Source organism: Artemia sp. Qi Xiang Cuo, chromosome 10 (assembly GCF_049724085.1).
Source record: "Artemia sp. Qi Xiang Cuo chromosome 10, ASM4972408v1, whole genome shotgun sequence".
NCBI classification, from domain to species: Eukaryota; Metazoa; Arthropoda; class Branchiopoda; order Anostraca; family Artemiidae; genus Artemia; species Artemia sp. Qi Xiang Cuo.
The window spans coordinates 7,576,588-7,595,557 of record NC_142803.1 but is presented as its reverse complement, the minus strand read 5'-3'; the positions used below and the strand labels follow the sequence as shown (position 1 = coordinate 7,595,557).

Below are 18,970 nucleotides of genomic sequence, written 5' to 3'. Positions count from 1 at the left end.
ACGGAAAATTAAAAATAATAAGGCTTGTGTGGGCGGAGTTCTCCCATGCCCGCTTGACTGCTATAAAGAAATGAAAGAAAGTAACACAAGGAGGCAGTGGCCTCCGAAATAAAAACCGCAATTTTCCACATAGTCCCGGTTTTTTCTTTCGTATTTTTTTTTCTCTCGAAAACAAAGCTGCATGCTGCATATCAAACTGCCTAGGGTTTTATTTGTTCTGTAAAATCAACCCCAATACAGCAGATTATGGTTGGGTATTTGCTGTGTACTTGAATTATTCTTGGATTTAGATTGTACCTTTTTTCTCAATTTTTATTTACCTTGTGAGTTGAGCAAAATCTTTTATTAAAATTGAAACTCATGGGTGTGGGATTAAAAAAAAAAACAAAAAAAAACAATTGTTATGCTTTTCTAACCCGAACTATTAATTATGGATTGTTAGCCTGTGTTTGTTAATCGCTTATTGTGGCTGAATATAGAACACCGAATTTGTTCAGGCTGATTATGGTTTGACAGGTAGTATGATGGATTAAGACTTTGTCCTAAAATATATTTAACGATATTTGTGAATAACCACAGCTCCTGATACGTTACTGCTTAATATGGTAGCATGTATTGAAATCTCTCCTACAGGGGGTACATAAAATTATATCTAATTCTTCTTAACGACTATTTTTGATTTACTTCTTCATAAAGGATTCCTATTTGCTGATGAATATGAATATAACAGACACTGGCGTCAATTCAAAAACATATAGGGGGGGGGGGGGCAGAATGTATTTTTCGATCCCTAGGGGGCAATTTTCAATGTTTTGCTATCATTGTTTTTCAATTTGTTGATGAATCTGAATATAACAGACATTGGCGTCAATTTAAAAAATATAGAGGGGGGGGGGGTGTTTTGCAACTTCTAAGGGATCATTTTGTCGTTTTTCAATTTTTTAATATAAATTCTGAAAAAGGTATTTATTAGGGAAAATTTTAGGGAATATTTTTCAGGGTTCCCACCAGTGGCGGATCCAGAGGGGGGGGGAGGTGGGTGCCCCCCTATCATTGTCTGAAGCAGTTTACTTTATTTACTTAACTCAAGTTTGCGTTAATTAAAATTGCTCCTAACGCAAGTTTATCGGATCAACCTATTTTGCGCCCCCTCCCCCCCCCAAAAAAAAAAATTCGGATGAACCTATTTTGCCCCCCCCCCTCTAAAAAAAATCCTGGATCCGCCCCTGGTTCCCACATGTGTGTTTTTTCCGAAATATCGCGTTAAAAAATCGGACACGGAATTCGCATGTTAACCCGATAATAATTGAAGGGGGCCACACTAGACAATTATTTATACGTGACTTTGAGGGGCAAAAATTTTAAAGAGCAATATGGTGTTTGTACGACGGAGAAGACTTGTAGCATTTTACCGAAGAGGTAAAATATCGAAACTGTACTGGTACAGGCTATTCTGCTCAAAATGAAACAAATTGGCCTATATTTTCAAATTAGGCCTAGCTATCTGAATTGGCCTACTAATCTTACCTTCAACTCCTACTTCTTTTGAGATTTTGTCCCATGCTTTGATTACAAGCAGCCTTTTCTTCAAGGGCGTAATTTGCTATGTGGCAGGGGTGAAACTGCCCTCCCCCTGCCCAAGCCGGCCCCCCCTCCCCAGCTGAAAACTGGTTTCTTCCAAAGTTTTGTCCAAATTAAGATAAGCCCACATAATTCAAGCATCCACCGAAACGGGTCAGTTTTCTTTAGTAGGCTATATAGTTGCCTTTATGGTACTATATCGCTCTATGGTACTATATTTGGGCTAAATGGTACTATATTTGGGCTAAATGGTATGGGCTAAATATGGTACTATATTTTGCTCCTTTTAGGATTTTGACGAAATTACGCCACAGCAATTCTTATGGCAGTTGCGGTTCTGGCCTCCCTTGCGCCTGGGGCAAAATCTTGATTAGCTCGCCCCTGTCTCCCAAAAATTTTCAGGCTAAATTTTAACAAAACTTTCTTTTAATAACAAAATTGTTATCTATTTAAATATTTCTTTTCTTATTTTATAAGTGAAAAATGACAATTTCGAATTCAATTTGCATGCACTAACTGCCATCTGCACCCTCTACTTTATTTTAATAAAAATAAAATTTCAAAAAGCACAAAATGATTATAAATGTCAGACTATTTATTTGAAATTTTGCGCCCCTAAAATTGCTGTGCCCGGGGCAAGTGCCCCTCCCCCCCTAAAGCCGTCTATTTCTTATGGTCTTTATCAGCTTTAGAGAATAGCATCTCATAATTTCTAAGTGTCAAAACCAATTTTTCAAAATCTATTTTGATTTTGTCCGGCCTGTTGATTTGATACGATTTGTTGGTCTAAATAATAGGATAAGTTGAGAACCATGAACATCTGCGATATTTTGGATAATCGGATACATTTTACCCAAAATCCGCAAACACCTAAGATTATTGCATATCTGGCTGAGTAATCGCGTTTGCTTGCGAATAATCGTATACGCGGGAACCCAGAGATACTAAAGATTATTCTCATGGGCAGAATTTACGGAATTGTCTGTATGGTTATTCTGTGAAATAAGGTGCATTGTGCCAACAATCTAGGGTCTCTTGGGGTATAAGTCTATGTGCTAGAGATTATTAGTGTGAATGTACAAAGTTCAGAAACAACCATGTGTTTTGACGCAGGATAAGAACGTTTTTTCACATGGAGTAAGGCACACCCTTTGATTTTTTATTTTTTTTTGAAATTTAATGGTGAACCCCAAAACAGCTGAAGCTGAATTAAATGGAAACAATAGCGAAGTACTCTAATGATCGGAAATCCAAGATATTTAGGGCGGGCTCAGACCTTCCCCAATCTTAGCGTTTGTCCTATTTTTGTCTGTTAATTTGACTACTGAACAGCTCTTTATGAACAGGAGAGTTGGAATAAGATTAATGAAGGAAGAGGGGGAATATATTCGTGCCCGAAGTATGTTTGGAAGGGGCAGGGGCATAACCATGTCGTTAGGGCTAACTCGAAGGGCCCCTGTTCACGAATATGCTGTAGAGGGCCAATTTTTTAATGAAGGTACTATTAAGGGCATTTTTCAAAATCAAGGAGAGCCCCCCCCCCAATTGACGCTTTTGGCTACGTCTGTGACTTGCCTGTCAGCCAATTAGATACATAGGGAGTTCTAATCTAGGCCACGTGGGTATGTATATCCTGACATTGACTTTTAGGCTTGCTGTTAGCATAGTTATTGAACCCTCAAAAGTTAATCATATGATGATTTGCGGGTATAGAGTATATGGAACCTCTGTTCGAAAGCTGATTTTTGAGCTAAGATACCATCTCATAATTCAGTTTTGATTTGAATACCCGAGTACATGTTCCTTTTGTATCTTAAGGTGCAGAAATCCTGTGATTTATATAATATCTGTGATTTCAGTATGGTTTATTTATTAATGTGAACAGTTAAATTTGGATAATATAACATATTTATTTTTGATGTTGGAATCACCAATTATTAAACATAACGTCTTGGATCCGAGATTGTTTGCAGTGTCTCAGTGTAGGTTCTTTTTTCTGTAATAACTCTTCTAGTTTAAAGAGAACTATAGAAGATTTAAAAAATAAATCACCAACCTATCTCAGAATCATGAGTCAAGCATAACGTCGTTGATCCGAGACTGTGTTCAGTGTCTCAATGTAGGTTCTTTTTCTGTAATAATTCTTCTAGTTTAAAGAAAACTATAAAAGATTTAAAAAGTAGATCACCAATCTATGTCAGAATCACCAGTTAAGCATAACGTCGTCGATCCGAGATTGTGTTCAGTGTCTCAGTGTAGGTTCTTTTTTTCTGTAGTAACTCTTCTAGTTTAAAGAGAACTATAAAAGATTAAAAAAAATAAATCACCAACCTATGTCAGAATCACCAGTTAAGCATAGCGTCATCGATCCAAGATTGTGTTCAGTGTCTCAGTGTAGGTTCTTTTTTCTGTAGTAATTCTTCTAGTTTAAACAGAAATATAAAAGATTAAAAAAAATAAATCACTAACCTATGCAGAATCACCAGCTAAGCATAACATTGTCGATCCGAGATTGTGTTCAGTGTCTCATTGTAGGTTCTTTTTTCTATAATAACTCTTCTAGTTTAAAGAGAACTATAAAATATTTAAACCAATAAATTACCAACGTATGTCAGAATCACCAGTTAAGCATAACGTCGTCGATCCGAGATTGTGTTCAGTGTCTCAGTGTAGGTTTTTTTTCCCGCAGTAACTCTTCTAGTTTAAACAGAAATATAATAGATTAAAAATAAAAAAAATCACCAACCTATGTCAGAATCACCAGTTAAGCACAACGTCGCCAATCCGAGATTGTTTGCACTGTCTCTTTGTAGGTTCTTTTTTCCATAGTAACTCTTCTGGTTTAAACAGAAATATAAAAGATTAAAAAAAAATAAATCACTAACCTATGTCAGAATCACCAGCTAAGCATAACATTGTCGATCCGAGATTGTGTTCAGTGTCTCATTGTAGGTTCTTTTTTCTGTAATAACTCTTCTAGTTTAAAGAGAACTATAAAAGATGTAAACAGATAAATTACCAACCTATGTCAGAATCACCAGTTTAGCATAACATTGTCGATCCGAGCTCATTGTAGGTTCTTTCTTCTATAATAACTCTTCTAGTTTAAAGAGAACTATAAAAGATTTAAACAAATAAATTACCAACGTATGTCAGAATCACCAGTTAAGCATAACGTCGTCGATCCGAGATTGTGTTCAGTGTCTCAGTGTAGGTTCTTTTTCCCGTAGTAACTCTTCTAGTTTAAACAGAAATATAAAAGATTTAAAAAAAAAAAAAAAAAAAATCACCAACCTATGTCAGAATCACCAGTTAAGCACAACGTCGCCAATCCGAGATTGTTTGCACTGTCTCTTTGTAGGTTCTTTTTCCATAGTAACTCTTCCAGTTTAAACAGAAATATAAAAGATTTTAAAAAAAGAATCACCAACGTATGTTGGAATCCCCTGTCAAGCATAACTTCGTGGATTCGAGATTGTTTGCATATTTTTGTTCTACAGTGATTCCCGTAATGACTATCTAGTCTAAACAGAAATATAAAATATTTAAAAAAAAGAACAAAAGGAACAAAAAGACAAAAGAATGGAGCAAAGAAATGGGGAAATGAAAAAAGAAAAGAGAGTACCCAAAAGTTACTTTCTGGATGTGACAGGTGTACCTCAAATTGTAAATTTTGTTATTATCTGTTTTTTTCCCTATGTTATGTTTGGTTTGCTTTATTTTAGATATTTTAAATTTTATGTTTTTTAGCTTTTCTTCTTGTTTTTGTTCTATTGTTTTGGTTTTTTGTTGTTCCTCTTTCCGCTTGTTAGTTTTAATCCACAGGGAAGACACCTTGTTTGATACATACGGAATATTCGCGTTATTTCCTCCTTTTATTCAATTCTTGAAATTAAAAGAAAATAATCCTTCTGTAGAAAGCCAATACTGAATTTATATCTTAAAACCAACAAAAATTAGCTTTTATAAAATATCGAACCAAATACGAATTGAAACTACTCACGGAACTACTCAAGGGGTAGAACCTAAAAGGAGCAGAAATATAAATGAGGATTGAATTTAATCTTTAAATGAACATAAATTGCCATTGGCTGGTGTTGCCCTCCCCTCAAGCCCCTTCAAAGGTTTGAGCGTGGTTTGCGCTCTACTGGAAATTAAGGATATCGCTTAAATTATTTTTTCAGTGTAGCCAGGGTCGTATCCAGGATTTTTTCGGGGGAGTACTTATTCAAGTGGGTGTATTTTTGTCACAAAAAACGCATCACCAATTTGTTTATATGCATTTTTATTACGTTTTTACGAATAGGGAAAAAATTGAGAGGGGCCTGAAACCCAGTTACCCCCCCCCCTGGATACGGCCTTGTGTGAAGCCATTTGATTTTTCTGTTTAGTTGAAAAAATGGATTAATAAGAAAAAAAAAACAGTAACGAAAATAAGGGTATATAAATTTTTTTTGTGGCACATGGGGCCATACATTAGTAGTTCGCAGATTGTCTGCTGTCAGTTTTGGTCCTGAAAATTGTCAGTATTTAATATTTAATTTGTGATCGAATCAGTTCTACTTAATGTTTTTGCAACCATCCGTTGTAGCCTATATGATGAGGCTGGGAAAAAAAATTATACGGGTAACACATAGCTCTTTGACTATTGCATTGACTGTGACATACTGGGCCTAATTCATATTGATACACAATATGTATTGTCTGTCATTTCTCTCATTTTAAGAAAAAGTGCAAAGCCGCGTCAATTTTTTGGCTATATTTACATCGAATGTTGCCACTCCTTGAGTGTCTTATGCCAGACAGGTTTAAATCGTAGTTCTAAGTCTCCAGGCTTGGCTTCATCCACTGCTGTGCAGCGTTGCCAACGTGGTACAATTGTACATTTTGGTACATTTTAGAGGTCCTGGTACATTGCGATATATTTGCAAATTTTCGAATGGTACAGATTAATATTTTATGGTACAATTTTAGTCGGAAAACTGGTACAATTATTTCAAAGCGTTGGCAACGCTGCTGCTCTGTCTCATGGCTTGCTGAACAAATTGAATGATGGTAATTAATCAACGACGTTCATGAATTATATTAAGTTAATGTATCGATTTTCTTATGAGTTCTTTTCTTCAGCTCCAGAGTAAGCGTGAGCTTTTCTTCAAAGCTGAGACACCCTCGCCATCAAATAGTGGGCAGCCTATTGCGACTGCTCCCACTCCAACCGGTGCAATCACATCTTTAGCGACTAATTTACAAAATCGGTCTGCAACTGCGACTCCTTCTGTGGGACTGTTTGCAAATGGATCGTTGTCGAATCTGGCTACAAGGTAATTGGAACTGCTCTATCATTATTATTATGTATATTATTATCAGACTCATTTATTTAATTTTTATTATTTATTTAATTTATTTACTATTTATTTAATTGCATACCTGCAATAAAAAGTCACAACAAAAAGGAGCATTAAAAAAATAATACTAACCGGTATGAATGTATGAATGATGACATTACTGGCACTGGATGACATTATTTAGCCCCATTTTCACTGATGTAGATCAGAGGGTGGTTTTTAATAAAATGGATAAAGATTCTTTGCCTCTAGAGTCTAGACCCTTAAATAGAAAATTAAAATAAAGAGATCTAATAAGAATATTATATTTAAAAAATTCTTTCTATTCAAGATTCGAAATCTTTTTTATCCTAGATCTTAAATCTCTGTAATTCTAGATTTAAAACTTGAATTCATAAACGATACCATTTTGTTTTTTGTTTGTTTTTTTCGGGAAAGGGGGTTATTAAACCCTTAAATCGAGGGGGTGGTATTTGAAGGTGCTTGCGAAGGTGTGTGAATTATCAACCAATTTTCAGGAATTATTATGAAATTATTAAAGAAGAAACGATTACAGATAGATTTTTCTTCTGATTTGTTCCCAGTTGCTGTGTCATTTTTACATTTAACTCGCAATATACGTATACTACGCCAGCAATTGATAGTTTCAGGTAGGTCCATTCTACGAAATAGTATGGTTGCAGCATGGAACCGATATGAGTCTGCTTTCGATTTTGATGTAGCGTTTGGAATTTTGAAGAATAAAATCATATCCTTTCGGATAGTTATTAACTATCTATTATTTTCTTTTTTATTGGACGTTTCTCTCGGGTCTTGATTTCCCTCTTCATGTTTTTATGCATCGTTGGGTGGGGTGTGTGCTGTGGCGAGCAATTAAATTTATGTTTATTTTTTTCATCACTCATTATTTTTTTAGTCTTTCATTTTGATTGACTGTCCATTTATCTCTTTATTTTTTTATATATATATACAAAACGAGCTTGTCTCTCTGCCAGATATATGTAAATTTTGTATGCTATGATTGAAAAAATAAATGAACCTGAGATACAGGCCACCCAGAATTCTGGAGAATAATACACTTGTCCCGAACTTCCTTAGGCTGGGATTAAGAAACGATACTATACTACTACTACTAAATACTCACTGCAGCGCCATGCTGCCAGAAGCCAACACATCTGCACATGCTCCCCCTCCATCCCAATTTATAAGAAGCCTCCATCTTTACATCCTCCCAGGAAGTTCCCATTTCCCTTAAATTTTTCCTTACGATATCCTCCCACCCCAACCGAGGACGACATGTTGTTCGCTTAGCCTTAGACGACTGGCCAACAAGGACAATCTGTCATCCTTCATCCGCAGAACGTGCCCTAGCCATTTCAACCTTTCTCATCATTGCCCTAGAAATTGGGAATGAACCATACTTTTCGTACAGCCTACTGTTTGAGATACGATCTGTCACTAATTAGGTCTAATACAATGCTGGTCTAATAAACAGTCTAAAGGTACAATGCTAAATTTTCCCCTTAAGTAATAATAAAGAAATGACCCTTGACATTCTGTATATAAAATTTTCACAAGGGGGCTAAAGCCGAGGTTTCTATGAAACCAAGACTCGAATTACCTCATTTTACATCTCCTTCACAAGAAATTTGTCACATTTAAAAATATATTCATGGACTTTTGGCCTTAGCAAGGTGTGGCTAACTTCACCTCCTTAAATGAAGTCCCTGGGTGACCCCGCTGATCGAATAAGGGGAGCAAGTAAATGAAGATCAGAACTAGTCATGTGTCAAGAATGTATTTCCGCTCCGATGTAATTATCCAAAAGTAAACTCAGTGACTTATCTAAGAGTTGCTTAGAATATAGAGATAGCTTGCGGTTTAGTTGTCCCACAACTTGGCATTAGGTGTGTTATATTTCGTATGTAAAATTTGCATTTTTCCGCAAATACGGGAAATGCTTTTCTAACAGAATTCTGGATAGCGATAGAACGATTTTGGAATTGGAGTCTTTTAGTTAACATAGTATGACAGATCCTGTTCCTTTTCCAAGGAGACAAAAGAAAAGTGAAATGAGGTAAATTTAGTTGACTTGTATTTATTAATTAAGGCATACAGCCTTGCTGAAACCCCCTGAAAAAAGACGGTGGATCGAAAAGAAAAGTACACCATTGGGATCACCATTGCCGGAAACCTTATGCCGGAAGCTTGTAGCCCCCTACCTTGAGCAGCCAGGAAAGGTATTTTTTGCATGGGTAGCACTGATATGTCCTTATTTTTTTCTTCTTATTATTCTTCACCTCTAGCCGGGCACTGCAACCTCATAGAGAGCTGTTTAAGGGCTTATTTGAAGGAAGTAGCAACATCTAGTATTTTTTGCAGTCAACACAAGATAATACCGTGATAAATGTAATTTTTGACAATTACATACAAGTTTGATCTTTAAAGGAGCCAGAAGATTTTACGGGGGGGGGGGGTCTTGTACCAAAAACCCATTCTATGTTAACATTTTTCAAATTTGGGAAGAGACGAAAATTAACGAACAACAGAGCAGTGAAGAATTATAGTATACAAAGTAATATTTGGCAAGGATAGTCGCTAGTAATATATCACTAGGAGTGGCACCGTGATTGGATGATTTTCGGGGATTCGGGGAACCAAATTTTTTTTTCGGGGTGACGCATAGATTTTCAGGGAAAACCCCGAAAATTTGGGGATAGTACAAGCCCTGTTTGATTCCTAATCAGGAAAATCGAAATACTTAACTACACGAGAAAAGAAAAGCCCCGACTTGGCAGTTGACGCAGTAAAAAATTCCCGCAAGATTAATTAAAAGTCAGCCGAACACCGCTGCCTCTGCCGGCGGTGGCAAGCCGGCGGCGACGTTGCAAAACTTCGGTGGCGATCAACCGGACCTCTCGTTGGCGGCGTTCGGTCGATGTGCCGGCGTGGCGCCGTGGTCTACTTCTCTTCCTACCTTAGTTGTAGCAATTGTTCCCCTGTTCATAGCACTAAAAACTTACAAGTACTTATCTGGTATGCCGTACAAGGATAGGACCTTCACTAAAGTTTTCTGTCAGATAAATCAAATGCCGGTTCGTGATCTATAAGACTGAGGGCCAAAGGGGTCTGATGGTTCATACTCTTCTCAATTTTTAATTGCAACGGTTCCTCTCTCCAAATTAGTTTTTTTTACAACTTTTTTCTTCATACCACTATACGAGGTCGTATAGGGGGGGGGGGCGGAGGTTGATATGAGCAACCCCCAAAATTTTTGTTTGACTCGTAAAAACTTAACAAAAATGAATATAAACACATTTTGATGCGTTTTCTAAGTTTTTTGTAACCCCTCTCACCTAACTGAGTCAATGCTTAGACTTCGGCAACAAAGGTCCATTGCCTCCATCAAGACTGTATATATTATTATATATATCTTGTTTGGTTATGATTAGTTTTTTTTTAACCCTCATTCTTTATTATTGGGCTGGCATAACCAGTGCGTATCAAGCAAAACCCCGTCTGGACCCATTGGACCAAAAATGTCCGGGAATTTTTTTATGTAAATTTTTTTTTGAAACTTATATGTTTAAGAAAGAGAAAGTTTATAGAAAGTCCAAAAAATTCGAAAGTTGAAAGTTGAATGTAAAAAAATGACATATAAAAAGAATGGGATTCATAAAATACGAGTAAGACGGGCACAATGATAATACAATTGGAAAAATGACAAATAGAACAAAAAAAAATCAAAACAAACACATACGCAATAATAACAAAAGAAACGCGGCATAGTTAAAACATGTATGGGAAAACATGGTATCAAATGGGTACAAACTCTCCCAAAGTTAGATTATGTACATGATTTGAGTATCCTAGATAAAAAAAAAGTTAACGAAACGAATTATCATCATCATGCTAAGTAATTTGCTTCCTACAGTAATTTGCTTCTTCAAGCTAATACCTTTGTAATTATATCACTCACTTTGATCATGTTTTCTTACTTAGGGATTTCTTTTAAAGTTTTCCTGAAATAACAAGGTACTTCATTTTTTCCGAAATTTATAATCCCCAGTACGCCTCGGAAAAAAAGATCTTCCTTCACTTCTAAATTGCCGACAATTTTTTCGTTCTTTTCTGTATCATTTCCTACCACTTTATCGCGGTTTAACATATTCTTAAAATGTTCTGCCCATCTATCTTTAACATGTTCTCTCTTTAAATGTTATGCCCATCTCTCTTTTTATCATGAATTTTCTCCCTGCTCCTATCTTAAACTTTGACAAGTCCAGACCGAGTATTTCCTCTCAATTTCTTAATATGTTATTGAAATATCATTCTATTATCTAGATTCAGAGGTGGCCAACCCAAATGATCTTGCGGGCCACTTTGGAAATGAATCCTAACTCTGCGGGCCGCATATAAAATTATATACACCCATATTAGATTTAGACCCATTATAGATATTTTTTAGAGTGACAAATTGAAAAATAATGAATTTGTATTAATTGAAAATTTTACTGAATTTTTATTAATTGAACATTTTACAGATTTGACACATTTTGTCTACGCATATCACGACTATGGAGTGTATATTTACAATCCATTTAAGCTCCGTTTATAACGCCATAATTACGATTGTAGTAATATACTACTAGGATAAACAACATTGTTAAGAGTGAAATATCGAATCTTTGATATCGAATCTCAAATGTGCGCATCATGAGGGCGCAGAATAAAAAAAGTGTGTTGAATTTCGCAGGCTTCAAAAGTGTTTACGGTGGGCCGTATGTGGCCCGCAGGCCGCTGGTTGGCCACCCCTATCTAGATACTAGATTATCTAGATTAATTAGCTACTTGACTTTTATCCAAGACCCTTTCGTATTTTCTTAATTCACGCCTTAACGTCTTCTATACTTCCCTTTTATTTTCTTTAATTCCTTTTATTCTCTTAAGATATTTTTATTCTCTTTCTTTTTGTTCCTTTATGTCTTTTATTCCTTTTGTTCCTTTTATTCTCTTAAGATCTATCGCCCAGAAACTCATTGTAAAAAGCCCGTCTTTCTTACACCAAGCTTATTGTGTTTTCGCTAACTTTCTTAGCTGCGTTTCTAACTTTCATCCATAAGACATCTTCTGTTGCTTCGCGGACTGTTTTTCCAAAACTATTTTATCCATGTTCTACGTCGTCAAGTTCAAGAATCTGCGGTTCATGTCTAACTTTTCTTGGGGAATTCCTCTCAAAGTTTCATCCTGGAACCCATCTAAGTCAAAACTACCCCCTAAAGTAGTTACTCTTCCTAAATTTTAGCTTTAGATCACGAGGTAAAATACCTCGTGATAGCTTTAGAGACACGAGGTACACTAGGTAAGATACAAAGAATTTTCTCAAACGGATCTTAGGGGATCTTAGGGATATTAAATTTGTCAATTCAGTTGATAACAAGTGAATTACATGGATATTATGGACAAATTGTGATAATTTAGGTTGAGAAAGAAACTTGAGTCACTCCCCCCCCCCCCAGTACATACCCGTTTTCGAATAGGAGTTGACGTAAAACAATTTATCACGCAGTCTGATAAACCCTGAAGTAGTTAGCAAATATTGACGATCTTATTTTATCTTAATTTTGGAACCTGTCTTGAGTTATCGGGATAGTTCTTCTTCTTCTTCTAATTCACAGCAGGCGGGCTATTCAGTTGGTACTATTTAGCCCTTTTCTTTTTGCTTCACTCTGTGGGCTACAGAGCTACTGGCTTGGTCGTCTTTTTATTTATTAGATATTCTCAGATATCTTTCAGTAGATCTTTTGACTCAAGGAGCTCAAATATAAGATGATAGATATTGATTTCTGTGCTCTGTGTGCAGGTATAGTTGGCTAGGCTCTTGGCTGATAGTAAGATTTTGTGGTGATTGAGGCATTTTAACAGTTTACAAAGCAGGGTATGTTGTGCAGACGTCAGTATATTACATTCAAATAGGCAATGGTCAATTGCTTCATTATTCATATTACAATGTCTATAAAGAGGGGACTGGGGAATTGAACTACTTGAATTAGAAAACTTATATGAGAATGCAAGGAAATTTAGTCCATTTGTTCCAGAACGACTTCTATGATAAATTTTAGAAAGATACTTATTGGGAAAGGGGGAAAGGATAGGATTAATCTTATTAAAATTAATATCTGATAGCCTCCATCGGTAAAGATCTCTAATTGGGATTGGTCTCCCACTTGGCTGGTCAATATTTATAGCATTTTTTGCTATTTCATCAATAGTTACTCTCGTAGCAGCCTTGATTCTTCGGTTTCTTCCCTAGAGGTTGAACACAAAGTAGTGTGACAAAGGAGAATTTAGCAGTTCATTGACGTTAAAAGCCTTTCAAGTGGAAAAAAGTAGGACCGTCTCACCGCTAAATTGCATTGCTTGGACGTATTATTACAGAAGGTGCAAGGTGAAAATTTGGGATAGTCATGTAATTTTATTCTACTCTGTATAGCCTACTAGCTGGTAGGAAATATTCCCAGAGTTTAAGGGTGCAAAAGTATAAAACGATCGATTTTTTCCAAGTTTTTAGAAGTGTAAATTGTTTCAGAGGGACTAGCAAGTTCATTATTTGAAAGGTTTGGTGTTTTATTTGCTTTAGCCTATAGCCGATAACCATGTACAGGAAGTTACTCAAGAATTCACCGGGCAAGAAAGGAAGGGGTTTCGTGCCCTTGTTGCCCGCAAATCTCGAGAGGTTTTCCCCCTTGACCCATCTTAGGTCCAGGCCCATCTGTTGATAAACAGGGTGCCCATAAAGTCTGGACACATAAAAATTTTGATATTTTATTTGACATTTTTGTATATAGGAGCTTGAAACTTCTATAGTAGGGTTTTCTGGTACGTTGAATGTAATGGTGTGATTTTCATTAAGATTCCTTGAATCTTAGGGGGTGTTTTCTCCCTATTTAAAAAATCTGGCAAATTTTCTCAGGCTCGTAACTTTTGATGAGTAACACTAAACTTGATGAATCTTATATGGTTAGAATCAGCATAAAAATCTGATTCTTTTGATGTATTTACTGATATTAAAATTCCGTTTTTTAGAATGTCATTAAATTTTAAAGTTTGCTTGTATCTAGACTTCTTGGCAACCCTGTATTACTTCAAAGAAAGTTTATCTGATGGAAGTAAAGTGTGAAATTGAAACTTAAAATGAACAAAGTTATTGCTTTGCTGGTTCAAATGGGTCTTGGTGTTTACCCCCCCCCCCTACGAAATATACCCCCTTGTGAGAAATCCCCCCCTGCGGCTGGTGGGTCTCCAGTCACTTTTGATTTGTACACAAACGACTAGAACTTTCAATTTCTGATCTAATGAGCACCCTCCGAAGTTTCTGCAACCATGAGGAGGAAATGGGATGAGGAAAGGGCAACACCCTCTCCTGTACGAAATAAAGTCTGCTCATTTTGCGGTTTAATGTTGCTCTTTACTGCCATAATAATAGCGTAGACGAGAAATATTCCCTGAAATCAAAAGGGATTAAATACCGATTTCACGTTTTTGTGCGTTTTTTTAAAGTTTGTTTGTACCCCCCTCCCCGAAAAAAATACCCCGCCCCAAACAAAAGGGATTATACATCAATTTCTACCACCACCCTCCCCGCGTATCTCCCTTAGAACTAATTTTGTATTTATCCGAAGGCTCAATTAGAGCTAGGATGTTTTGGCGTTAAAATGCATCCTTTGAGGTATCTCCCTCCCTCCCATGTGGTCGAAGTTGGGAAACTGGGAAGCATGGGTTTTGAGCGGATTTTGAGACAAAAAGGATTCGGTTGTTGATTGACATTGATTGCTCTCAACATCAGAACCATAAATATGCGATCCCGACGTTTGGCGAGGTTGAGTGAAGTTGGTTCAAGTGAGGTTGAACTGTTGCCGAGGTTGATTAAAGTGTAACCACCGTAGAAGCAAATTTATCGCTCTTTAAACTGGTTGAGTTATTATTTATTACTGTGAACATATTTAGTTTTGCTTTCTTGTTTGTTTTCCGATAATTAGGGCGCATATAGTTCCAGCGTTGGTGCCCAATTTCCGCATGTGAATTGCGCATTCGTTATGCGTAGGGTATTATCCACGAGTGCGTAACTGACATTCTCAGCTGTGGAAATTAAACTCAATGACTTCTGACCTAAGACCCTATTCGATAGCTTTGGAAATACGCCATGACTGTTAAAAACACGATTTCATTGATGCATCTATCAAAGCTTTTTAAAAATAATTGCGGCACAAATGGCTTTGTGCCAGTTTTGAGTGGTGTGTAATTAAACTTAATTAGAATCAGAGCGCAAGGACTTATTGCCGTTGCTACGTGTAATGATGTCATTAAAAACTTCGCTGTAGGTAGAACCCTATCGTGACAACCAGTGTTTTGGTCTTATGCTGAAGAAGCTGAAGAAAATCAAATACCATCCAAAATACAGGCAGGGATTAACCATATGCGATCCATTCCTACCCTCAGCGGCACCAAATCAAGAAAATTTAGGGGGGGGGGCAAATGAAATTTTTATTATTCAGGGGATGATGAATCTTTCTATCTTTAGAAAGGATGTCTTTCTATTTTTAGATGGGCAATTTTGTCCTTTTTTTCAACGTTAATGTCACTTAGGGTTTTTTTCAATGAAAATACACTTAAAAAGGAAATTTTCAAATCATAGAGGAGGGGGACCCAGAGGCACAGGCTTCCTTGCCTCCCCTCCCCCCAATTGACGGCACTACCTACTCTAGGATGAAAGATTTCTTGGTACTTGTGCATTATACCCACTCTTTTATATACTGCTAGTTTGGTTTATGCTAATGAAATAAAATAAAATAGGATGAATATTGAACAGTTTAGAAACAAATTTGGGCTATGTATTTGCACATTAGGGGGTGGGGGGGTAGAGCATAGCATATATTAAATACGTAACCTAACCTAGGTACCTTCCCCCTCCCCCAAAAAAAAACAAAAACAAGACTTTAAATATCGTATACGCAATTAAAACCACGCTATACATCTACAGCAGTGTGTTGAATCATCTCGTAAAACGGGTTTGTTCAAAGCGTCTTGAGTTTGAGATATAAAAAGAGTGGATATAATGCACAAGTACCGATTTCTTTTAAAATGCGTCAGAAAGAGAAGAATGTCTTAAGGTGTATTAGAATAGTTCCCCAGCAGTCTCAGGGGCGGATCCAGGATTTTTTTTCTGGGGGGGGGGCAAAATAGGTTAATCCGATAAACTTGCGTTAGGAGCAAGTTTATTCAAGGCAAACTTGCATTAATTAAGTAAATTACACTACTTTAGACTACGTTATGGGTGCGCCCCCCCCCTCTAGATCCGCAACTGATCAGTCTTAACCCAATGGTTGTTTTTGGCTCTTCATCTTTAAGATAATCTTACAGTTTTGAATTCAGTGACCTTATTTAGTAGCTTTCTCAACCCTTTTACTGTAAGTTTTACTATGTATCTGTATCCGGTCGTTTTCTTTTCTTCATTTTCATTTTGGAGCTCCTTGCCTGTCATACCCCTTGGTATAGCTATGCTAGTATTGCTAGAACTATTCTAGAATGGTTCATCAATTTGATGTCCCAATGTAACAGCGAAGTTAACCGTGATGCACAGACATTCAGTTTTAGCATTCTACTGACATTATAATTTAGTTTGTGTGTTTTATCAATTGAATTGAATTTTAGTTTTTTTTCTCTATTACTCTGCGATTGTCATAAGCCTTATATAATCTTGGTTAAAAATAAGTTGTTTCCAATTTTATTGTAAATGGTTATCACATTTGAAACACACATTGCACAGGAATTGACTTCAAAGGTCGAATCCTGCTTCCGTCGAGATGAGGTGGATCGCAATTCGACCTAGCTAATAAGATTAGCAGTGAGAGGTGACAATTGGAGGATAGAGAAGTAACCTCTCTAGATTTTGAAATATACCTTTTTTGAATCTTCATTAAAATAAAATTAAACTCCCCCCCTCCTACCTGCATTGTCATGAATTGACGCCGTTCTGACCCCATGTCGTGAATTGACGCCACTCTGACGTCATGTCGTGAATTGACGCCATTCTGACGCCATGGCGTGAATTGACGCCATTCACGAGAAAATTTGAAGTAAGACCTCCTTCTGGCATCTCGTTGTTTTTGTTTAAAGGTGAACGTCATTGAAGAATTTGAAAATATTTTCAAATATAATCAGGTAAAACAAAAATTTACTGGGATTAAGCCTCACCAATTAACAGATTAACAGAATGTATTTAAATATTTAAGGGCATAATACTTAGCAAGATTGCTAGATGGCAGCAAACATTTAGTCATTGTTGGGCAGACGAAATTCAGTAATGTCATTAGTTGGAATTATCTCTAATGAAGATCTTATCAGTACCCATAGAAGCACTCAGGCTATTGACACGCGAGTCCTGCTTTAGATTCCAATCATTGCACGACAACACTCGTTTAGCTTTACCCTGCAAAACAAGGCCTGTTTCCGCAAACAATATGTCCGGTTGCAGAAACATAATCAACATTTTGTCGTAACGAACTATAAGTAAGGAGCGATGCGGTTCAATAGTAACCGAAACTCTAACGGAATTTTGATATCAATAGACACATCAAAAGAATTGCCTTATTATGCTGATTCCAAATATATAAAATTAATTATATTTATTGTTACCCATCAAAAGTTACGAGCGTTTGAAAACTGGTGTTTCAAAAAGGGGAAACACCCACTAAAAGTCTTGAATTTTAATGAAAATCACACCATCAGATTCAGCGTATCCGAGAACCCCTATGACAGAGGTTTCAAGCTCCCATATGACAAAATATTGAATTTTATATTTTTTGCCAGAAGAAAGATGACGGATGCGTTTTTTTATTATTATTATTTTTATTATTATTATTGTTATAGAGGTGATGCATCGAACCAATAGTCATAGAATATCCGGAAAGGGCCCATTTGAACGAAAATTGAAAATTATAGTTCCCTTTTTAAGAAGCAAAAAGATTGGAGGGCAACTAGTCCTTCTCTTCTCCATTTTTATCCAAGGCCGTCCGATCAAAATTTTGAGATAGCCATTTTGTTCAGCATAGTTGGGAAGTCCAGTAACTATGCTTTTGACGCTGGACATTATGGTCTTTTATCATTGTCTTTAACTAACCAAAATTGTTTTTAATAATTTTGTGAAACACTAGTATAATCATAGTCAACGTGGAAAAATTGTCACCAACAACTCTTAGTGAGAATTTTCTCGCGGAAATATAATTATCAGTAAAGTTTGATCCAACAGTTGTTGATCGAGTGGTGGAAACATGCAGTTAGCGATGGTCATGCTAGTAATCAAGGTAACAGTTCTAACATCACCAGCTGCTTTAGACGATTAATAAGAAAAACAAGTTTTTTTTCAACTGAAAGTAGGGAGCAACATTAAAACTCAAAACGAACAGAAATTATTACGTATATGGGAGGGGGGGTTGCTATTCCTCAACACCTTGCTCTTTACGCTAAAGTTTTTTAGTACTTAAAAAAGCTTCTTATTGCTCTGAGTAAACGATTATAGTGTTTCAGGAGTCCTTCTTAAAGAATTCGGACAGAATTCAAACTTTAGCGTAAAGAGCGAGGTGTTGAGGAAGGGTAACCCCCTCATACACATAATAATTTCTGTTCGTTTTAAGTTTTAGTGTTTTCCTTACTTTCAGTTGAGAAAAACCTTTTTTTATTTAATCTCCGTTCGTTTTTCAAATAATGTCAGAGAATCTGGCTACACCTCCACGGAAAAATCCCTCCTCCCCACGAATGTATCCACTAGCCATTCAATCCTGGTGAAAATTTTACCCGGACAATTACCCTTAACATCTCCAAGCGTAAAATTAAGTCGGCAAAGAGAAAGAAAGACAAAAGACGAATTCTGTAAAGGAATTCTGGCAAATTCCTCGAGTGTAAAATTTCTCCTGAAAAATTAATTCCCTGAAAACTTCCCTCCCCATGGAAAATTATTCCTATGGAACATCCCACCAGCAGAAAAT

The 18,970-nt window shown here is 36.5% G+C and overlaps 1 protein-coding gene across 8 annotated transcripts in view; it reads left to right on the top strand.

Moving 5' to 3' along the window:
* The window catches only part of pnut (septin 7-like protein pnut), a 201,757-nt gene that overhangs the window by 66,432 nt on the left and 116,355 nt on the right, over positions 1 to 18,970 (top strand). For all 8 annotated transcript variants that reach the window (XM_089095255.1, XM_089095253.1, XM_089095251.1 and 5 more), the window contains one exon: positions 6,709 to 6,902. In XM_089095255.1, coding sequence (XP_088951381.1) covers positions 6,709 to 6,902 — 194 coding nt within the window. The remainder of the gene's footprint in view (positions 1 to 6,708; positions 6,903 to 18,970) is intronic.